Source organism: Equus przewalskii, chromosome 13 (assembly GCF_037783145.1).
Source record: "Equus przewalskii isolate Varuska chromosome 13, EquPr2, whole genome shotgun sequence".
Classification (NCBI taxonomy): Eukaryota; Metazoa; Chordata; class Mammalia; order Perissodactyla; family Equidae; genus Equus; species Equus przewalskii.
Genome location: NC_091843.1, coordinates 23,652,032 through 23,676,550, shown reverse-complemented (window position 1 = coordinate 23,676,550; position 24,519 = coordinate 23,652,032). Strand labels below are relative to the sequence as shown.

The 24,519-nt window shown below is 38.3% G+C and overlaps 1 protein-coding gene across 3 annotated transcripts in view; it reads right to left on the bottom strand.

Annotated features, from left to right (window-relative positions):
* Positions 1-4,731: 4,731 nt before the first annotated feature.
* The window catches only part of FAM114A2 (family with sequence similarity 114 member A2), a 34,454-nt gene continuing 14,666 nt past the window's right edge, over positions 4,732-24,519 (bottom strand). For all 3 annotated transcript variants that reach the window (XM_070569158.1, XM_070569159.1, XM_008509092.2), the window contains exons 8-14: positions 23,952-24,075; positions 18,340-18,419; positions 13,123-13,245; positions 12,474-12,613; positions 10,047-10,119; positions 8,126-8,179; positions 4,732-6,037 (exon numbers count right to left, since the gene is read on the bottom strand). In XM_070569158.1, the coding sequence (XP_070425259.1) occupies positions 5,936-6,037; positions 8,126-8,179; positions 10,047-10,119; positions 12,474-12,613; positions 13,123-13,245; positions 18,340-18,419; positions 23,952-24,075 (696 nt within the window). In that variant the 3' untranslated portion in view covers positions 4,732-5,935. The remainder of the gene's footprint in view (positions 6,038-8,125; positions 8,180-10,046; positions 10,120-12,473; positions 12,614-13,122; positions 13,246-18,339; positions 18,420-23,951; positions 24,076-24,519) is intronic.

Sequence of the window (24,519 nt, the reverse complement as noted above, 5' to 3'; positions counted from 1 at the left end):
GTTTTCCTTGTACTCGTGTGTGTGTGCATTTAGTTCTGCACACTTTATCACACGAGTAGATCCATGTAGCCACCACCACAGCCAAGATACTTCATCACCACAAGGATCCCTCCTGTTGCCCTTTTAAAACCATACCTTCCTACCTCCTCCCCCATCCCTATTCCTAACCCCTGGCAACTATTAATCTGTTCTCCATTTCTATAATTTTGTCATTTCAATGTTATATAAATGAAATTATACAGTATGTAACTTTTGGGGTTTGGATTGTCTCAGCATAATTTCCTTGAGAGTCATCCAAGTTCTTGCATGTATCAATAGTTTGTTTCCTTTTATTGCTAAGTAGTAATCCATGGTATGGATGTAACACAACTTGTTTAACCTTCAGCCATTGAAGGACATCTTTGTAGTTTCCAGTTTGGGGCTATTACAAATAAAGCTGCTATGAACATTTATGTACTCCTCTCTCCTTTTTGATCACTAATTGATACAGATGCTTACTTCACCGAGATCTTTGTTCCTACTGTTGTAAACATGACTTGTCACCACACTGTCCTTTCTATGCCAACTCCTAGTGGCTTTGGGTAATCTGCCCAGAAGCTCCCCTACAGGTATTAATCACTAGACAGGCACTTCCAAGTCTTTCCTCTAAAAGAAATAAAATACACCAAACATGAGCCAGACAACCCGGGCTCACACTGCAGGGCCTCTGCCATTTATACTTGTGAAATCTCAAGCAAGTCGCCTAACTTCCTGATCTGTTTCATAATCATCATAATAAAATAGCTAATAGTTGTTAAGGTTTCTTTACTGACAGCTCATGGTGGGAGTGTAACGTAATGGTTAAAAACAGGAACTCTGGTACCAAGCTGCCTGGGTTTGGGTTTGAATCCTGACTCTAGCACTTGTTGGGTATGTGACCTTAGGCAAGTTATTCAACTTCTCTGTGCCTCAGATTTTCCATCTGCACATGGGCATGCTAATAATTCCTATCTCAAGATGAGGATTAAATTTATACATGCAAAATATTCAGAACATGCAAAGTGCTTAGAATAGTGCCTGCCATGCAGTGTTCACTAAATTAGCTCATTTGCTATAAGGCAGGCACTATTGTAAGCACTTTACACAGATTATGTTATTTAATTTTATCAATGACTTTATAATACAAGTGCCATTATAAGATCAATTTTACAGATGATAAAATTGCAATTTAAGGGATTAAGTCATTTGCTTATGATCATGGGGCTGGAAAATGAGGGAGCTGAGGTTCAATTTTGAGTCTGTCTTTGCTCCTAAACTGCTGGCACATAAACTGGGCTTGTCATTGCCCTGCCTTGCAGAGCAGTTGTGAGGATTTGCAAAGAAAGTGTATTCTACAGTGTCTGATATTCAAGTTGCTCCACACATGTTAATTTAAGTATTGGTGGTTGATGAGCAATAGATCATTCTGTAGTTCTACATAGCAGAAATTGGCATCTTAAGATACAAACCACAGAGACAAAAGTAGCATTGAGTTTTGAGGGATACATCTGAAAACATGCATCTGCAATGCCAACCTGCCCCAACAATCACAACCAGACTGAAGTCCATCCAACTCCCCCACAATCCACTACAACAGAGCAGCTGCCTCACTTCCTTTCTCAGAGGGCTTTGCAGCTACAATGCAGAAATTGCTCAGACAGTGGCACCAGTGTGAGCTCTTACAGGACAGAGGCCACACATTCTGCATTTTGTTGCCCCAGCCCTTAGCCCAATGGCTGGGAGCAGCCTCTTGGTAAACGTGTACAGAACCCCAGTGAAGCTCTGGTGTAACACAGTCACTTCCTCTTATGAGGCCTCAATGTCCCTAGCTGTGAAATGAGGGGTTTCAACCTTATATGCACGAGAGTCCCTTCCAGTTCTATGTTCTCCACTAGTAGCAAAGCACTAGGCCACCCTTTTTCTTTTTTTCCTTTCCTTCCTTTTTCCTTCCCTCTCTCCTATTTTTCCTTCCTTCTTTCTTTCAGTCATGCAACAAATATTTCCCACCATGTGCCAGACCCTATGCTAGAAACTGGGAACTCAATGGTTAGCAAGACAAATACAGAAAAAAGGGACTTAAGTGTTTGCTGATTTACTGAATGCTGTAAATGCACAAGGATATTCGATTCTTACTTTGAAATTTTGCTTGAACACACAACCTAACTATGCAGTTCTTATCATTCCCAATGACATGCATGCGAGAAGCAAAGGAAGATCCAGTTGTACCAAACACTTAAGAGAAGTTCTTCAATTCTGACATACACAGCAACAATTATTACGTAGACAGTTCAGGCTTAAACAGGCTTGGGTGAAATTGCTAAGATCATCGCACCAGTTACCCAGGTGAGACTGGCTGGTAAAAACTCTGTGAAAAACTATCCCAATTCCAACTTAAAAACGTGCTTTAGGAAATTAAGCATATGTGTGCATTCACAGTCAAGTTGGGAAAACGACTTCCTCTTTAGAACTAGCTTAAGAGTATAAGCAGTTGCCCGTGTGTACAGAAGGAGACAAATGTGGAGCTGACCAACAGAAACAGATGATAATTTCATTCAATTTGTAGTCTCTGTATCTGCCCCTTATAAAAGTAGAAACTTAAATGTTCGGAAAATTCAACATTGATGTGCCAGGGTGAAGTGATCAATCACTGCAGCCTTCCTATGCCTTTAGCTCAAAAGACAAATTAGTTCAGAAAATCTTCTGATTTTTAAAAAATTTTTCCTGAAGAGTTAATAGGGGAAGCAATAGACATGAAGAGACTTTGAGATTTGGCCAGATGACGTAATAATAAGCAAGGATGTAATTAAAAGGGCCACAAGTAAAGCAGAGAGGAACGAGTGAACCAGTCCTCGAGGAGCATCACGGTGCGGTTGGAAAGTGACACCAGTGGGCAAGTTTTCAAAATTCTCATATATTAGCCAGAGGCCTTGATGATATGTTAATTAAGAGGTTTGTTATTTTTACAACTGCCTTACTTCTCGAATTCTGCATTTTAAGTCTTTTATGAAAATGAACACCGTGATGTTGTTAAGACATAATAGATTTCAAATCTTTGACATTTGTGAAACATGTTTGTCAAGTACCCATGGTGGGTACAGTTTTATTCTAAGTTTTTCCAACCTGAGAAAAGTCTCATTTTTAATATTCAGAATATATCTAAAAATACAGAAAAATGTCTACTTCTCAAATGATGACATCAATAGCACCTACTTATAAAATACCTCTCCTTCAAATAGGTCTTTACGTAAAAACAAGTACAAAAGACAGGGGCATCATTAAGGATTAGGAACCCAAAAGATCTTATTTCCTGATTGCAGGACTGGAAAATTCACATTTGTGCATCAGCACTGATTTTAGATTTGTGGAAATGCCACCTACATGAATTCCAATTTCATATTTCAGAGGCCTGTCATCTAGGTATCTATGCTTTTCAAAAAAATTCTATCGAAAGCAAGTAAGGAAAAGATAACTTATCCTTAACACATTTCCAAGGTATTGCTTAAAGGAAAAGAAAATAAGAAATAGTCCACGCAAGTTTCTATTTCTTTTAGACTAAATTAATGAAATCTCTTTTAATCACAGCCTTTAAAGATCCAAATAGTAGGAAGAGAAGGATTTACCCCGGTAATAACTGAACATTTTATCTATCGGGGTGTCAAGTGAATTGAGAAGAGGGGTAGCACATATTAGGACATAACAGTAAATCTTAACCCACCAGAAAATTCAAAGGAAACAGCACCAAAAGAGTAGGTATCAAGAAATTACATCACGTACCCACTCCAAAAGGAATAATGAAGCACTCACCATCCAAAACCATCACCATAATCCAACAGGTTTCAAAGTGTCCCCTGAATTTACCTATTCAATGAATGTTTATGCTCTTATTTCTCTATGTCTACTGAATCAAGGAACGTTCATTCTTTTTCATTATATTCTAGGTGGAAGGTAGGCAAGTGTTACTCAGAATTAATTGGTTCTTTCATCGCTTCATTGGTGGTCTCTTCAATCCAGTAAAAAAACATTTAGCTGGGTAAGGGGAGCTGATGACAGTGATGAGAGAGAAAGAAAAGAGGCAGTGAGTCACATTCACCTTTTGTAAGGTTCTAAGCTATAAGTGTTCAAATTCAGGGCTGCAATCTGGATAGGTGCATAAAAACAGTCACCGTTCTGTCCCCCCATTTACATCCTTCTTCTTGAAAGAAAAACCATAGATGTGTTTCTAGATCAAAGAGGAAAAGCTGCAAACTGCCACTGTACAAGAGGCTGAACAGCAGGCAGTGTGACCAGTTCCTAAACCTTGCTCAAGGAATACCCTGCTCACGGGATCCAGGTCCAGACACAGCAACGGAGCTTGAGGCAACAAATAAGGACTGGAGACACCAGCTTTACTAACCAGAAGGCAACTGTTTTTCTGAAATTTCAGAATTACTCACGTTGAGAAGGGTGAAATTTATCTATAAAAAGAAATATTCAAAAATTTTTCTGATATTAGAAGAGAATATAAGCACAGTAACATTTTAGTGCTGTTGGTATACCTTTTTAGCACAAATCTATTTATTTTCCTCCTTACTTACAAACTGCCCCCTGCCCCAAATAAGGAGATTACACAGAAATAGTCTTGATATCAATGTATGTTATAGCTTCGTTTTCCTATTTCCTTGGTCTGAGAAAGATACTGGGGCTCATGTTTAGAAAAGTAAATGAAAGGATCAATTGACATGATTATTACATTTTATTTAAAGATTTTAGAATATGAGTGGAAGAGTTCACAAAAGTTACCTGAATCATTAAAAACCACAAAATTGGCGAACCTTCTAAAAAAGAGTGGATACCAAAATAGCTTTTAGGAAGATGATAACCCTATTAGTCTCTTAAATTGCTGAAGAGAGCAAAAGACGACTTAAGATCTGAAGAATAAAAGTTATGTTTATAAACATGCTAAAGAATAATTAAAACAAAACAAAGAAAAAAGTATGAGGAAAAATATATTGTGTCTTGTAGGTTAAATCCTATTACAAATGAACATCATTTCTATGGGACTCTACAGTCCACTTCAACAATATTCAAACAGAAACACCATTACTAAAAGAGCTTCAACACTCCTCTAGAGTTGGCTATTACAGAATTTATCCTACACATAGGTTAGGCATGAAAAACATCCTGAAGAGACTCAGAATATCTGCACACATAAAACTCTCCAAATTGCACTTATTGGTCTTGAATCCAGTTGAATGAGGGTCAACTACAACTTGAAGCTAGTCACCTTGGGGTAGAAGAGTGACTTCAGGCCAAAGGGCACTCGGCTATGGTTAATTCACATGGCTACAAGTAAATTCTTAAGTTTCTCCTCAATTCCAAATATCTACTGAGAATTAAAGAGCAGAGGAAACTTTCTAACCAATTTTAAGAATTCACATAATAAAGGGTAATCATTACAGAGTTTATAAAGCCATAAATTTTACTATAGAAAGGAGAAAGTACATGGCATTAATAGATCAAGCATGTGAATTCTAGAATACCGAAGTTCTTTTTCTCTTGCTTAACAATCAATTATATGGGCTGCAAACTCATATCCATGACAAACCTGTAGTGTTTTGCATCATGTCAAAGAAAGACCAATATATTTGCCTGAGTGTCCCACTAACCTCTATCTAGAGCTATTATTCTTGATCTTTCTATAAAAGTTTCTTTTCAAATAATTTATTAATTATAACAACTGGGAAGAACAGTGTGAGGACCTGAATACATTAGCCAAGCAGTGAAGGCAACAAACTTCCTTTAAACCTGCTCTCCTGCCTGTAAAATAACCCTTTCCCTCACTTCTGCAAGGGTACCCAGAAGAAAGTGGCATTTCTTGGCCATCACAAGTCTCAGGTGGCATCTTCAATGTTCTGACAAAGGTCTCTGAACCTGCAGCTCATGCCTCTGGTAATTCAGTCCTGTTCTCAATGAGAGAAATCTCCAGCACAGGTAAGAGTAGCTGAAAGGCATCCTGGATATAGGAAGCACTGTTTGATGCCTGTCAGGATTGAGAAAACAGGAAAAAGAAAATATTACAATGACTTAAAAGAGAAAATATACTATAAGACAACAAAAAAAAACAGATTAATTTTTATAATCTAACTAGAATTTTCAGCCTGGCAAATAAGAGCACAGACTTAACCATTTCAGTAAACTTATAAGGGAAAGAATGGTCTAGTTCTTAAGATGATACAACAGCACCAAAAAAGAATGTCAGTATTTTCATCCAATTTGCCCATCAGAAATAATAACTGTTCTTTGCCATTCTCCTCAAATTCGGCATTCAAAACTTACTTATTCTTTGATTGAATGTGTAGATTCTGCCACAGCATTTTAGTCAATTACTCAAAGAGGATTTCAGGGGTTATGAATCCTACACCAATGGGATTTCCAATCCATTGTGAAAGTTATTCCACGGATTCAACGCAATTAGTGAACACAAGATAAGTGCTCACGAACATAAACAAGGAATACTGCTTTCAAAGATGATACAGTATAAATATATTTCTATTGGTACAACAGACGTATTTATGAGAAGTGTTGTGGAATCATCACGCTCAGAGTTTGTCAGACTTCATTTATATCTGACAAGTTATGACTTTCCAGAAGAGCAACAACAGAGAGTTCATACATTAAGAGAAAAATGTAGAATTTCAAGGACAAGAGTGTTTCCAATCTGTAAGCAAGCACAACCAACTCAAAATAGCAATGGGGAACCCATATCAAGTGAGTTTATCTTTTTTGGATTTATCAATGGCAAGTACTCCTATTTAAACTTTAGTATGACATTTGATATTGAATTTTCTAGCCAAAGAGACCTCAGAGATCATCTAGTTAAATCTCTTATTTGGCACATAAAGATAAAGAGATTCCTAGAAAGATAAATGCCTAGTCCAGGGCCACACAGCAAATCAGGGAAGATCCAGAACAGGACTGGGCTCCTGGTTTACAAATTTCTTTCAGTTATACCACTCTGCCATCTACTAAATCACAAACTTATTTTTTTTAATTGTTTAAGTGGTCAGAAGAATTTTCCTGGCTATTCAAAGAAAATTGTGTAGTTAAGGAATTAAAGGCTTTTCCTTGGTGGTAACTTTAAAAGAACTTAAAAGTAAAGACGTTAACAGTCAGTAGTTAAAAATTGTTTTCAATTCATATTTAAAACCTAATCAATTATAAAATATATTTTCTTTTTTTTTTTTTCGTTTTTCTCCCCAAAGCCCCCCAGTACACAGTTGTATATTCTTAGTTGTGGGTCCTTCTAGTTGTGGCATGTGGGATGCTGCCTCAGCGTGGTTTGATGAGCAGTGCCATGTCCGCACCCAGGATTCAAACCAACGAAACACTGGGTCACCTGCAGCGGAGTGCGCGAACTTAACCACTCGGCCACGGGGCCAGCCCCTAAAATATATTTTCTGCCACCAGACTTACATAAATATAATTTAAACAGATCACCAAATGTCTAAAGTGTTTGCACAATTAATTTGCAAGGTAAGAGTTCTTAAAACATGGAATCCAGAAAGCATCAAACATGGAGGCAATCTAATAGATCATGGGATCTTCTTGTACTCCCCCTTTCCATGGATTTAAACCATCTACCTCCTTAAATCGAACCAACTTATGGTGATTATGTAAACAGTTACCTCTTTGACAAAACAAAGCAAACTTCATGGCAAGACAGTGACAAAATGTTTCGTTTTGTTTTGTAACAAATCTCTTCCACATAAACCCTAGACCTTTAAGATGAGGTGCTTACCTGTTTGTAATTTTCAGCCTTTCATGTTTACCAGCTGTTTCCAGAAGGTGTTTCATTACTGAGAATTGTCCATTAACTGCCAAGGGGTAGTACTAAGTAATGACAGCCCACTGCTTCCTTTCCACTTTACCTGACAGCTTCAAGTTTATGCTTTGTAATTAGTGAACAGGGAATATGCATCAAACACACCATTTTGGTCATATCTACATCAAAATGGCTAAACTACCAATCTGGTGAAAAAACAAAAAAGCTAAAACATAAAGACTTAAGAAGAGTTAATTAATATGTAGTGTCCTAGAAGTCAGAGACTTAAAACTAATTACTACTAACCTCTAGAAACACTGCAGTGATTAATGGATTAAGGACATCTGCCTTTTCTTTGACCTAGAAAAAAAGTTACAGTGTTAAGTGAGCACAGCAGATTAAAAAAACAATAAGCAGAGTATGATCCCACTTTGAAACAAACACACACCCCATACATAAATATAAGCATAGAAAAAGCCTGGACTGAGAGACAGCAAAGTGTCATCTCTGTAAGTGCTTTAAACTTCCTTCTTTATATCTTTCTGTGTTATCCAAATTGAGTGGACTCCTTTGTAGTTTTTTACTGACTTTAAAAAGTATTTTCATTTTGGAAGAGGCAGTAGAAATAGGACATTTGACCAGAAAACTTTAGAACAATTTTAAAACAAAAGATGCGGACAAGGAACATGTGCTCAAAATACTCAATGGTTTTTAAGATGGACTGTTCGGAAAACAAGGAAATAAACAATGCAAATTTATTACTTGCATGTGTTAGCACCTTATAGTTGACTTGCTGGGTTAAAGTATCTTTATGAAATACCTGGAAATATTTGGCCTCAGAAGATTAACTTCAGGAAACCCAGAAGCGCTATTAAAGAAAATACTAAGGGAAAAAGAGAAGCTGCATCAAGGATTATCCCTTACAGGAATAATCTAAACTCAAAGTACGAAAAATTAGTTTGGGCCAGGCTCTTAACTAAAATAAATTTAAGGGCCCAAATAATTTTGCTGCCACACTGACACTTATATACTTACTACAAAGAGATTTTTTTTAATTGAGGTATAATTGACATACAATACCATACTAGTGTCAGGTGTACAACATAATGATTCGATATCTGTATATGTTGAAAATGATCATCACAATAGGTCTAGTTAACATCCAGCACCAGTTACAAAAATTTTTTTCTTGTAATGAGAACTTTTAAGATCTACTCTCTTAGCAACTTTCAAATATTCCATACAGTATTATTAACTATAGTCACCATGCTGTACATTACATCCCCATGACTTATTTATTTCTTAACTGGAAGATTCTAACTGACCCCCTTCACCCATTTTGCTCACCTTCATCCCCCACCCCTGGCAAGGACCGACCTGTGTATCTCTGTGCATCTATGAGCTTGGTTTACTACAAAGTCATTTTTATTTGCTCATTTTAAAATGCCCTTGATTTTATCCTAATTCATGATTACTGATTTCTGAATCATCTTCCATAGTTCACACAACTTCAATAAACTTCTACAATTCCTTAAAAACAAAAAAACTTTAGTTTTAACTACATCTCTCCTTCTGGCTGGTAACTGCAAAATATGAGCATTGCCATAGTGTAAGTAAGGCACTGCTCCTTAAAACTAAAGTCAAACTTTGGGTTTTTATTTTATCAAGGTCCACATTTCCTGTGCAGGTCTCAGAGGGCAGCACAAAATATACTGCGGATTTCAAAAAGGGGAGAATAAAAATGAGTTGCAAGTCAGTTAGACATAGTCAAGCTGATCCTAAAATTCACACAGAAATGCATAGAGTATTATCTGATAGTACAAAGAAATACTGATACATGCTACAATGTGGATGAACCTCAAAACAATTACACAAAGTGAAAGAAACCAGACACAAAATACCACATGTTGTATGATCCCATTTATATTAAGTTTCAGAAAAGGGAAATCCATAGAAGAACGTAGAGCAGTGTTGCTTAGAGCTAGGAGAGTGTGGACGGGAAGGGAAAGGGGACTGACAGCTAATGGTATGAGGTTTTCTGGGGGATAATGGAAATGGTCTAAAATTAGATTACAGTGATGGCTGCACAACTCTGTAAATAACCTAAAACCATTTAATTATACACTTGACAGGGCAAATTTTATGGTATGTAAACCATATCTTAATAAAGCTGTTTCAAAAAAAAAAAAAAACAGACATTAGCCCAAGAGGAGACACGAATTCTTACCCCGGCAGTTGTTAGACAGGTGGTGAACTCTTTAGACAGAGAGGACAGCTCTTTACACAACATAACTGTCATCCTAGAAAAGAAGGGAGGAAAGTCAGGAAGGTTCCTTTTATTTTCCAATAAGCTATATTTAACAACTGTGAGAAGAAAACAAACTACTCCTGGTACCAAATGTGAAAGAAGAAAGCTTTTCAAAGGGAGTAATTATGCCTAAATCAGCTACTAATGTATTTGGGGATCCACTTGAGCAGGCCTTCATGTTACAGGAAGAGGAGGTTCAGTCCTTGGAAAAATACTTTTCTACAAAATCCTCTAGAAAGTACTATACTTCGAGTTAAACAAAGGAAATAACTAAAATACTTTTGTTTATTTTTTTTGAGGAAGATTAGCCCTGAGCTAACATCCACTGGTAACCTTCCTCTTTTTGCTGAGGAAGATTGGCCCCGAGGTAGTATCTGTGCCCATCTTTCTCTATTTTATATGTGGGACACCTGCCACAGCATGGTTTACTGAGTGGTGCTAGGTCCACACCTGGGATCCAAACTGGCGAACCCTGGGCCACCGAAGCGGAGCATGCAAACTTAACCACTACGCCACTGGACCAGCCCCTAAACTACATTTTACAGAGACAAGATAGTACTCAAAAGATTCTACATTCCATTTAGAAGTATAACTAAAATAAATATTTATTCAATCATTCATTCAACAAATATTTACCAAAAGCCTTCTATGAGCCAGGTACTGTTCTAAGCACTGAGGATATATCAGCAAACAAGCAAAGTCCCAATTTTCATGGATTCTTATTTGCTAATTAAGGAAGTGTCATTATGTGCTGTCAAGTCAGTTATGACTCCTGGTGACCCTATGAACGGGTGACTGTCCACAACGTCCTACCCTCAACAGCCCTACTCAGCTCCTGTACTCATGCCTATGGCTTCCTTTATGGAGTCAACCCATTTCAAATTTGGTCTTCCTCTTTTCCTGCTGTCCTCTACTTTTCCCAGCACTTTTGTCTTTTCTGAAGAACCCTGCCTTCTCAAGTTGTGCCCAAAGTAGGACAGCCTCAGAGACCACATATTTATATGGATGGATGTGTGTATATGTTTCCACACACACACACGCACATTATACAGTCATGCATCACTTAATGACAAGGATATGTTCTGAGTCATATGTCCTTAGGCGATATGTCACTGTGGAAACATCATGGAGTATACTTACACAAACCTAGATGGCATAGCCTACTATACACCTAGGCTGTATGGTACTAATATTAGGAGACCATTGTCGAACATGCAATCCGTCACTGCATGAAACATCATGTGGTACATGACTGTATACTGTACATGTATGTATATATGTATATACATACAGATATATAAATATAAACACATAACATACATACATTTGCACCAGTTGGTGATATGAGCTAAGAAAATAAAGTGAAGGATTAGAGAATAGCAGAAGGTACTATTTTAGACGGGGTGGTGAATAAAGGCCTCTCTGAGAAGGTGGTATTTGAGCGGAGTCCTGAACTCAGTGAGAGAGTGGGCCAAGACTGAAAAAGCATTCCAAGCAGTGGAAATAGCCACTTTTCCACAGAACAGGCTGGTTTGGGGTTGTGAGTCCCTCATCCTAAAGACGTTCAAGACAAAACAGGCCCCTCTGTGGGATGTTGTAGAGGGTCAGTGAAGCCCTATGAAGAAGAGGTCTAGAAAATAAGGGCCCCTCCCAATCCTAACACACTGGACACTCACACATATTTTTTTTCCAATGAAAATTTTAATTATTTAATTAGAAGATTTATTTAGAAGTATTTTTTTCCCTGACTACCCACATCCTATTATTTTTGAATTTTTTGTTCAAAATCAGCAACATGGTAAAAAGAAAAAAGGGGCGGGGGTGCAGCGGGTGTTGGGACTTAGCCAGACCTGGGTTTAAATCTCAATCAGCACAACTTGGACAGATTGCCTAACTTCTCTTGAGTCTGGGTTTCCTCATTTTTAACGCTGGAATAATCACTTACCTTTAGGGTTGTTGTAAAAATTAGAAATGGCAAGTGTAAATCCCTTAGCATGGTGCCTGGCATATAATCAGCACTCAATAATTAATAACTATTAAGAATTGAAAACGGAACTATTTTCTGTTTTTATTTATGCAAAACTCTATGCCTATTAATAGAGACCAATAATCTGAGAAGAACTAGTTTTCAGAGTATGAGTCGGTTAATAAAAAAGGGTAATGAAAAGAAACAACACCCCGGCTACTTATTAACTAAAACCCAAAATGAACAAACCTCTAATATGTGAATAGTGCAATGTGAATAGCATGTTGCTAAGAGAAAAGTTTCTACAACTTTGGAAATAAGCCAAGAAAACTCTTTCAGCAATTTGCATCGTTTAGAGGGATACTCATACTCATACTTACTGGGAAAGGGTTCTGCTCCTTTCTACAGCTGTCACTTCCTGCTTCCTGCCGTGCAGAACCAGAGCTGCTGTTTTGTGAAACAGTTCAATTGAGTAGGCAGTTAGTTCTGCTAGGCTCCGGATTGCAAATGCATGGATATCCTGGACGGAAAATCAAAACAAAGCATGTTGTCGGTTTTTCATTCCAGAGGAAATCACACCACCTTGCTCCCCTCGTACTGAAGGATTCAATATCTTGAAATTCAATATCTTGAAAACAGCAGAGACTAACAGCTGCTCTTCAACAAACCTCCTCTTCTTTCATAGTAGTGATGTAATTTTACAGCTGGGCTCATAGCTGCAAAAACAGAGGCTCCCCTGAAATCAGGTGTAACCACGTGAGTAACTTTCGGCCAAAAAATTTACATAAAGATTGTCTTATGGCAGGTTCTGGGAATCTTCCCTGTGACACCACACACGGACCCTTTGTCTCTTTTTCTTTACTCCTTCTTTCATCCTATACTCTGGAACTAAGATGCTGCAATCTTGGATCACAAGGTGGAAATTACAGATAGCAGTGCAACAAAATAGAATATGGTTAGGCCCCTGATTACAATACCCACATCTCAAATCTTAAAAGAGAAAAAAAAAGCCTTAGTTGCTTTGGTTACCTCTATTGAATTTTTATTGATATGCGCAGTTTTTTCTGCTTCCAACCGTTTTTCTCCTTCTTCCTTCTCTTCTAATGGCTTGGACAGAGATGTCCTGATCCACTCGTAGGCTGTATTTCTTGCCTAAATAAGAAGAAGATTATTGTATATCAATAATTCAATTCAACTCAAGAAGATTACTGCGCACCTACCAGGAACATGTTGGCATCATGGAAGTCAGTGCTCTTCTTCTCACCTGAACATACGATCTAGCTTTCCAGTACTTATTTTAATACTTCTCTCTATAACACTTAACACTACCATCCAACTCACTCCTTCTGGAATTCTCTAATCCTCTGGCTTTTTTAAAAACTGAAGTATAACTTACATACAGTAAAGTGCACAAGTCTTCAGAGCATAACTCAAGAAATGCTGACGTGTATATGCCTATGTAACTGCAACCCAGAGCAAGATACAGAACATTCCTATCACCTCAGAAGGTCCACCATACCCCTTCCTAGTCAATACTGATCAAACTGAGTCCCCACCACCCTGCCCAAAGGTAACCACTCTTCTGTCTCACAATAAATTAATTTTACCTGTGCTTAAAATGCATATAAATGGAGTCATAAGTACGATCTAATTTGTGTCTGGCTTCTTATGCACAACATAATGTCTGTTAGATTTATCCATGTTGTTGCATGTATCCATAGTTCATTCTCATTTACTGCTATGTAGTATTTCATTTTATATATATACCACAATTTATCCATTCTCCTGATGATGAACCTTTGGGTTACTTCTAGTTTTCTTTGACTTTTGTAATACAACTATCTTTTGTTTCTCCCCCTACTCTTACAAGCATTCTTCCTCAGTCTCTTGTTATGTATTGATCCTCCTTTGCCGGCCCCTTAGACACCAGTATTATCTGCAGTTCTAGCCTTGACTCTCTACTTGTCTCACCTACTCCCTCTCCTCTCCATCCATCCTGTTTCAGTGATTTTAACTATTTCCTAACTGCCACAGACTTCTAGATCCTTATTTCCGAGCATGACCTCTCCTGAAAACATGTTCCAACTGCCTGCTGGACATATGCATCCAGATATTCTATAGGCATCTCACATACACATACAAAATTTGAATTAATCATCTTTCTCTCCCTACCCCCAAATTTTTCATCCTCTTTTATCCTCCAGGACTTCAGAGGAGCTACCATACACCAGTCACTTGAGGCAAAACATGACAGCCATCCTAGATTCTTCCCTGTCTAATCAATCACCAAAGTGGTCTGATTTCACCCTACATATTGCTCCAATCTGCTCCTCCTCTTCCGCTCTATTATCACTACTTGAGTTCAGATCTACTTTACGCCAATAGCACTCTGATTGGTCTCTGCTTCTGATCTGGCTAATCTTAAATCCATCTTCCATAAAGCTACCAGTGATCTAAGCTCAGAGCTGATCATTCTTCTTCCCTTCCATAGCTCTTCATCACCTAGATCATGCTTCTTCCCTTGAATCTAGGAAGTTCCCACGACCTAGATCCTACCTACTTCTCCAGCTTTGTCTCTTACCCACATTCTACTTTATGATCTGGTAGTAATGACCTGTAATGTACCTGTTCTTTGCTTATGCTATTCCCTTAGGCTAGAATGCCCCTCTTATTTTTTTTAGCCAGGGTAGGTCTTAATTTTCTTTCAATCCTCCACCCAGACATCATCTCCTCCAGGTAACTTTCAAAGGCTTTCCAGGAGTCGGCTCGGTGGCACAGTGGTTAAGCGTGCACGTTCCGCTTCTCTGCGGCCCAGGGTTTACCGGTTCGGATCGCAGGTGCAGAGATGGCACCACTTGGCATGCCATGCTGTGGTGGGTGTCCCGCATATAAAGTAGGGGAAGATGGGCATGGATGTTAACTCAGGGCCAGTCTTCCTCAGAAAAAAGAGGAGGATTGGCAGTAGTTAGCTCAGGGCTAATCCTCCTCAAAAAAATTAAAAAAGGCTTTCCAGGAGACTGGGCACCTAAACAACCCTTCCCTGTATGTCCAGTCTCCTGACCACCCATTCAACTTAGTATTTACCAAACACACTGAAAAACACTGTGTCTACCTCCTAAATAAACTACATTATTATAGGATAGCTGTACAGTATCTTATTTGGATTTGCATACCAAGTGCCTGGCACACTGTAGAGAATATCTTGTGTTTTTATCTGGCCAGCATCCATATCTCCTTTCTTTTGGTAGTAGATTCTAGATTTTTCTCAGTTCATGAGTTTTGGGTGGGGTTGGTTCCATCCTCTGGCTTCAAGGATTGGCAAACAACTCAGGTTTAGCTACTAAGAACATTAATCCCCCTGTCCATACAGTGATTGGTTCATGGATAGAAAGGTGATCCAAGCCAGGTCAATGGCCATCAGCCTTAGGACATCTGATAAAATTACTGGGCAAGGGAAGCCCTCTTTCTGTTGGAGAGAAAAAGCCACTCTGAAGCTGCCAGGAGTCATCTGACCCCCCTGTGTAAAAGTTTCCCTAGGAAAGAAGCCAAAACAGAAGCAAGTAGAGTCAAGAGCTGAAAAGGTCAGGTCCTGGGTAGAAAGCCATCACTAAAGCCAGTCTTGCCCCTTGATTCCCTAGTTTCTTGAGCTAATGAATTTTCCTTTTTTCCTTAAGCCAGTCTAACTTGAGTTTCTGTCATTTGCAATGAACTGTTTTCTCAGGAAATATTTACTGTCATTAAATGAAGGCATCCACTTAAGTAACTTTATATAAAGAGAATGTGTTCAGAGCCATAACCAGGCAATAGGAATCCAGAGAAGAACTTGAGAGTCATTCCAACTGAAAGAATCATAGGTTTTATCACAGATGTAGCATTGGGGTTGGGCCTTTAAGGATCAGTAGGTGAGGCTATACCCAAAGCTACAACATGAATGAGCTAGAGCAGAACTTACGTACCCAGACATTCATTTCAAGGTTCTTCCCCTTAACACCATGCCTCCCACAAAAACCCTCAGGAGCAATCTGGTTCTGACCTATAATCTTCCTAGTACTTACACATAAACCTCTCAAATTCACAAAAACAAAAAGAATTAACTATATAAAGGCTTCCAAGCAGGAAAACGCAAAGTGTGCTAAGAAAACTGTGAGATAACTAGCAAGACCACAGCACAGGGTGCAGGCATTTATCAATTCATTTGTGTATTATTATTATTATGCAAATAGGTACCTCATACTGTCCTAGGTGCTGAGGATACAGTGGTGACTAATACAAACCATGACCCTGCTCTTTATTCTAGTGTGGAACGACAACAAGCAAACAAAACATTCATGAAGAAAATAAACTGGAGTGATGGCGAGTGTGGACTGGGTGGACAGAAAGCAAATTTGGTTTGAGTGGTCAGGAAGGATCTCTGACCTTATTTGAGCTAAAATCTGAAGTTTAAAAGGAGCCAGCCATACAAATATTTAGACAAAGTGAGTTGTAAGCAGTTTGGTATATTTGAGGAACAGAATGAAGGCCAATTTGGAAAGGATACAGAGGACAGAGAAATATGAGAGAAGATGAGGTTGGAGTGGTGAGATTTTTATAGAAGAGAATATTGAGAGATGAGGCTGGAAAGAATCATAACAGTTGACTAATAGTCCAAACAGTATGGGAAATTCTCTGCAGTTTCTTTGAAGAAATAAAATGAGAGAAAAACTAGGGATTGATTTATCTGAGATTTTTTTTTTAAAAAAAACTGGAGAAAGATAAGGCCAAATAAAAGAAAAAGAAAATTGATACCATAAATTTAACATGCTTGAAGGAGACTTTTAGTAGGCATAGTGCATACCCAAAATGATCTCTCTTGTAATAAATACATTAAGGCATTATGCACTACTGTGCCAATTCAAGGTAATTTATCATCCCTTTCCAAAATTATCAATGTTACCCACCCCCCACCCTTATAATACCATCGGGAACTTCCCACTGGTGAGATCCGGAGACATAGGTATTAAAGCAGACCTTTGAGCTTAGCTTCTCTAACAACTTATTTTTTTTCCAGTTAAAAAAAACTGAAGCCTGGAGAAGGAACAGGATTTGCCCACATCATATGTGAGTGTCAGAATAAGAATCAGAACTGCATTCTCAGACTCCTGCTTCATTGCTTTTTCCCCTACATCACACAGTCTCCCATATAAATCCTTGGGAACAATCTGGCCCTGAGCCTTAACCATTCTAGATCTTAAGTCTCAACGTTATTTGTACTATTCTTGCAACTTTTCTCTAAGTTTGATATTATTTCCCCCCAAAACCCCACTATGATACAAGCTAGAAAGTGCTGTAGTAAAGCGCAACAGTTGAGATAAGGTAGATGAGCTGCTAGACGGTGGCCTGAAAAGCTTTCTTAGAGAACGCAGCATTTTCACTGGACATGGGAGAGTGAGATAACAAATCAAACATCATATTCTGTACCCTGGGATATGTGGGAGAAGGTGACTGTGGTGACGATACAATGACTATCAGCTCTCGAGGGCCAGGAAGTAATGTGCACCTGCTGCTAACTGGTCCTGAAATGTTTCTCGAGATTAAGAGAAGAGGATGAAGAGGCAGCAGACAGCCCAGGACCCAGTGAAGAGTGTCTCATGAGCTGGCACTGGCATATATGCTATGGGTACTGATCTAGAAAAAGACCGTCCCTATCCACTCTGAGCTTTGATTAAAGATCCTCCATGTTCTACGTGTGTGAAGAGAGCTCTAGCAGCACCACCAAAGACCAAGGCCTAGGCCATGGGACTCTCTCATTTCCACAGGCTAAACTGTCATTTCTGGGTCACTGGGCTCTGAGAAATGGTAACCTCCAGCTTCCTAAGGGCAAGGGCCACATCCCATCATCTCTGAATCACTCAGAGCCCTGAAAACAGTGAGATATCAATAGAGGCTGGCCAATTGGTATCACAAAAGCTGGTGAGCACTGTCAACTTTAACTGACCTCAACTGTGGTCTAATTTAAGCTTTCAGACAGGCAAAGCATTCCAAATAAAAACAGGTAAGGTGGGCAGATGTGTTGCAGGGGGCAGATGTGAATTCAGCATGCTAACATGCAAAAGTAAGAGGCAGGCAAAAGGTGCAGAATACAGAATATACCCTCAATCTTGGTGACACCCCTCTTGGTGACATGGAAAGAATCTACAATCTTACATTCTTTATCCACTAAATCCAAACAATTAAAAAAATGAAAATCACCAAGAAATAATAACTTACCCTGGCAAGTTTCTCTGGTTTGGAGGAGACATTCAGCTGGGAAAATAACTCTGTTATCTCTTTGGTAAAGTCTTCATCCCCTAAAAAAAACGAGTTCCATGTAAAACACTGCAGAAAGACTGGTGAGGATCATGAAGGGGAGAAGGGGGAGAAGGGAGAGGCGAGGAATGGTAGTAGTAATAACAGCAGCAGCAATTTATATGAGCATGGTGCCTAAGTGCTTACAGAATTCTTTTATGTATATTATATCGAGGAATTCTTTCAATGGGCTTATAAAAACAGTATCATTATCCCATTTCAGAGATGAAGAAACTAGGGCTTGAACAGGTTAATTTATTTCCCCAAGATCTCAGAGCAAATTAGGCCTTCCCACCCCTAGTCCAAATCCTGTGCTCTTTGTATTACATCCCAGAAGTATAAATGGAGAACTGGTGAAGGCAGAGTATTAAACAGATACTATGCATGTGCTTCCAAAAAAAGTGGAATTTAAGTTGGAACATAAAAAATCAGTACAAGTTAGGAGAACGGGAAGACTTTCAGGCAGAGAAAACAAGCACAAAGACCCAGAGGTAAAAAAAGGCTTGGCAAGAAGTTTCATATGGTTGGGAGTGTCCTAAAGTAAGAGGGAGAAGAGGGGTAGGAGGAAGCTAGCAAGGTAAGTAGAATCCAGGTAATAAAGAGCCTTATAAACCATGGTAAGGAATTCAAACTTTTTATTAAGGGAATGAGGTGCCACTGAATGATTTTAAACACAGACAGATATGTCCAATTTAAATTTCAGAAAGATCACTTTGGCCCCTGGGTAGGGGATGGATTAAAAGGGGAATAAGAAGTGGGGCGGGAGGCTGAGGCAATAATTCAGGATCCAGGTAAGAAATAACTGTGGATAAGAAGAAAAGAAGAGAAAAAGGGATTCCAGAATGTTGGAAGGATGGTAAAGAAGCTGTTGGAATGGTAAGAGATGATGGGGAAACACAGAATACATATCTATACTTGAGAAATAGACAAACAGGTGGATCAAGATCAAAAAACAACCAACACATCCAAACAAATGGCAGGAAATGCTCTCTTTTCCTCTCCACTCATCTAAATCCTATCCAATCTCCCCTTTGAAGACCAGCCAAGGCTTCTCTACAGCATAGAATGCAGAGAGAACTCTTGTCCACAGAAATCTTTTAGTGCTTATGAGCTATATGAGTATTTCTTAGTCACCACTTCATGGTTTACCAGGGCAAATTATTACTCCTTCATACCTGCTTTCTCTCTAAAATCCTTAGGGAAAAAACTCTATCTTGGTACTCCTCTCTCCATCTGCTATCCTTTTGTCCTTCTGTCTTCACATTCAAGGCAGAGAATTCAAATGGTTTAGTGATCCCAGGTATAATATGGGTTTGGAAAAGCTTATCTCACTAAATGATACAACTGAGACCTATAAAACCTGACTCTTAGGCAGGCATTTTGTTTTCCAAGCTAAGCTTTAAATTATTTGGGTGGAAAGGATGAATCTGAATCCATACTGGGATGCGTACACCCCAAGGGGTTCAGAAAATAATCCAGTAGAATGCAGGGGAAAAAATGAAACTTTTATATATAGACACCTATCTCATTCTTTAAAAAATTCCACTTTAGGGTATACTTTAGAATGTAAATATTATTATAGTAGTACATTTGTAAAGTCTATAAACATCCAAATATACATGTGGTAGGTCTAAGTGCTCAAAAAACTTTTACTGCTAAGAGTTGATCAAAAATGTTAGAGATCCCTGTCATGTACTCCCCACAGACCTGAGTATAGAAAGTAGTTGTTGCATTAAAATAAAAGCATGTAAGAATGGAAAGGAGGCAGGGCTAGTGCTATGGGGAAACTTAAGAGAGAGGCTGGCATCTCCCCTGGCAGGAAATCTCCTTCCGAAGTGAAGGTATCAGGTGCTCAAGATAGAGGGGCAAGGGTTAAAGATGCTGATAGAAAATGAAGATGACTAACATCACCAGAACCAGGTTCTGTGGATTTCCCTCCCCTCTGCTACCAGCACTTTTTTAAACAACTTCATTGAGGTATAATTAAATACCAATGCCAGTGTTACATTCTCAACCAAAATCACTGGGGAGAGCTGTTGGGAAGGGCGGCATGCACCACTCCAGTGCTATTTTTGCAGAGTCCTGATCTCTGGCAAACAGGTAGGGGAGAAAAATATCATAGACATAAATCCATCTGTTTAGAAAATCCCTCGAGTCCTCTGAACGGTATTTAAAGACCAGGATTTCTGATTACTATGCAAAGCCAGATGTTGACTAAATTGAACAAATACTGTTAATGGCACTATGTACAAATAACTTAAATTAAGTTTATAAATAACTGGGGATTGTCACACCAGGGCTTGGTTAGGAAGAATGGAGCAACCTAAGCAAATCAAAATTAATTTATGAGTTTCCTGCTAAGTGAGACTTTTAAAAGGCAGACCTTTACCCACTTACATCATCCTAATAATGAAAATAATAGCCACCATTTATTGAGTGCTTACTATGTGTCACACAATAAGTATAATACTTCATTTAGTCCTTATAACAACCTGAGAGGAATTAGCATCCTCTTCTTACAGTTGAGGAAACAGCTCAGTGTGAAGTAACTTCCCAAGATCACATGGCTTAGTAAACAGCTGATCTTGATTTTGAACCTAGGTCTAACTCCAAAACCCATCCTTTCATCCACCATGCTATACTGCCTTCTCAATACCTCAAGACAGCTTTAAGAACTTATATTCAAGAACCAATTCACAACAGGACTCTTTATATAGAGTAAGATGTCATTTGGCAAGATGTTCTATAACCAGCCAGTTTGACTTCCTAGAACACAGGGCAAAACACAAATGGAAACTAAAAAGAAAAAGTCCCTCTCAGTACAGAATCTATACATTCAACTTGATGTCCTTCTCTCATAAGAAAGACCCTAAGACTCTTACTCAGACAGTGCTCTGCATTTAATACACTAGTCTTGAATAAGACTAATTATCTGGGTTTCCACCAAAGCAGATAAGAAATAGAAAATGAGATCTGGGGAAGCCAGAAGCAAGCTCAATGATAGTGAAGAGAACTAAAAAACAGGCAGATAAATGTTCAGAAGAAAATAAAGATGCACAATTCTAAAAAGCAATGAGAGACATTGCTAAAAGTACACTGGTTTAGGATAACTTAACCTAACAGTTCTCAAACATTTTGGTCTCAGGACCCCTTTACACTCTTGGAAGGTTTTGAGAACCCGAGAGTCTTTTTCAGTGTTAGCTACATATCTATCAACATTTTTCATATTAAAAATTAAAAGTGAAATGTTTGAAGTATTTATTATTAAAAATAACAATAAACCGGGGCTGGCCCCGTGGCCGAGTGGTTAAGTTCGCGCACTCCGCTGCAGGCGGCCCAGTGTTTCGTTAGTTCGAATCCTGGGCGCGGACATGGCACTGCTCATCAGACCACGCTGAGGCAGCGTCCCACATGCCACAACTAGAAGAACCCACAACGAAGAATACACAACTATGTACCGGGGGGCTTTGGGGAGAAAAAGGAAAAAATAAAAATCTTTAAAAAAAAAAATAAATAACAATAAACCCACTACTTGTTAACATAAATAACATACTTTTTTTAAAAAGCTATATTTATTATAATACAAGTATATTTCAAAAAAGAAAAATGTTAGTGAGATGAGTGCCACTGTTTTATATCTTTGCAAATCTCTTTAACATCTAGCTTAAAGACAGCTGGAATCTTTTACCTGTTTTTACATTCACATTGTTGTGATATGTTGCTTTGTTTAAGTACATGAAGAAATTCCAAGCTCATAAAAATATGTAGCTGGAAAAGGGAAAAGTACTTTAAAAGCCTTTTCAGATAATTGTGGATATTCTTTCATAGTACACCAAAACTCAACAAATGGTTATTTCTTAAAGATTAGTTGCAACATGGAACCTGAAAACACATCATGAAATTTTGAACTCAGTTACATTAAATTAAAATACGTTAGTCTATCTTTTGCCCAGGCATGATTTTGTAATGTCATGCATTAGTTATTCGAAAAATACTGGTTCTCTGAGTTATGCAGATCTTCCAAATGCTGACACATTTCACTATAAAATATCCCAAAAAGATGAAATTTGTTAGTATCACCACCAATTTCACCAGAAAAATCTGTAAGCACTGGGAAGCTGTCAAGCACAGTAGCAAATACAACTTTTGCAAAATTCTAACTTTTGCTTAGTTTGAATTTTATTAGTATGAATACTATCAGTTGCTCTCCTTGAAGTGAAAGCTCACTTAATTCTTTTTCAAGAAAATATTACCAAATATCCTATTCTGAATAGACTGTGTGATTGGAATCTCTTAAAATAAAAAAGGTTCAATGAAAAAAACAGGTAGTTCAGCTTACAACTCTAACAATACAAGTGCTTTTCCTTGAGACAACTTCAGTATGCATCACACAGAATATGAAAAGAAGTATACTCAAGGGTCAAGATTTAATAAAATTAATAACTGTTACTGCTTTGTTAGGACAAGGCTAAACAAAATTGGCATTTTATTTATTTATTTATTTTTACTGTGAGTGCATGGCAGTGAAAATACAATATTAATACAGTTTGGTGCCACTGTCTTGATTCATGCTAAGGCACCAGTAATTTAACCCACCACTGCTTTTGCACTATTAGTGCAAATGTCAAAAAATAAATAAAATTTTTAAAAAGCAAATTACATCTTGGTATTATTATGCAAAGAGTTTTGACTCATGAACTCCCTAAAGAGGTCTTAGAGACCCAAAGATCTGCAGACCACACTTTTCAAACCACTGATTTAATCTATCACATAGATGACAGACCCTATATGTCTTGACGGTTTCTGAGGAAATTTTTCTATTCACTTTTAATGTTTATAACTTTTTGCTTCATCAGAAAAGGCAAAACTGTAATCATTAGATTTTACTAAAAAAAAAAAAGCCAGTTAGCTTGCAATATATATTAGAAATTTACAGGTAAAATGTTAAATAAAACAACTTTTAAAGCTTAAAATTCAATTGCCCAGAAATTATGCTTTATGTAAACCACCTCATTTCCTGATTGCTTTGCAAAAATTAGTAGCTACTACACTTACATTTTCTGAGGGATGTAGATATTAAAATATGGCATAAGAAAATTTTAAAAATGAAAAACACTAACTATCACCCACATTTTGGATAACTGCCACCCTGCAAGCCTCAAGTCAAGAGGAGGTCAGGGGTCACAGGAGTCAGAGAGGCATGGGAGCAGTATCCAGGGATATAAAAGCTCATAGGATGACCAGCCAGACTGAGGCAGGAATTGACAAAGGCAGCTCTCTAACTGAAAAAGCAGGCAGAGATGTGAATTGCAAGATTAGACTTGGAGAAGCCACAAAGAGTTGGAGGGAAGAGGGGCTGGAGAAGAAGACATGCACATGGTGAAAGACTGCAGAGAATTCTGCATAAAAATTCTCAACAAAAAATGTAAAATCAGGCTAGGGTAACTGGAGAGAAAATAATTCATTTGAAGAGCAAGGCACAACGTACAAACACACTACATCCTCTCCTCTCAGATACTAGATTTCCATATTACCTTTTTTCTCTTCTTCCTCTTCCTCACAGAATTCTGCTAGGGAAAATGCTTCTTTGAGTTGCTCCAATTCTTGTTTTAGAGTTTCTAATTCTTCTCCACTTAGAGAATTAAGGATAGATTTCACCTGAATGGATATAAAGAAAAAGAAAAACATTCTCAAATGGAGAAGAGGCTATAGATCAAATCAAAATCAAAATTATGAGCTCACTAGCCAACACAAGCTATTCCTTAACAACTAACACAAGAGGCTGGTCATTACAGAAAGGTGGGGAGAATTTGTACTTCCAAAAATAATACAAGCCAGAAATGTCTGGAAATTATTAGTGCTTAACAACACCTTAGAAATTAGGGGAAAATGAAATAGTCTTGAATCAATTAAGAGCTAACAGAGGGGCCACCTGGTGGTGCAGTGGTTAAGTTCACATGTTCCGCTTCAGTGGCCCAGGGTTTGCTGGTTCGGATCCCGGGTGCGGACATGGCTCCGCTCCTCATGCCATCCTGTGGCAGGTGTCCCACATATAAAGTAGCGGAAGATGGGCACGGATGTTAGCTCACGGCCAGTCTTCCT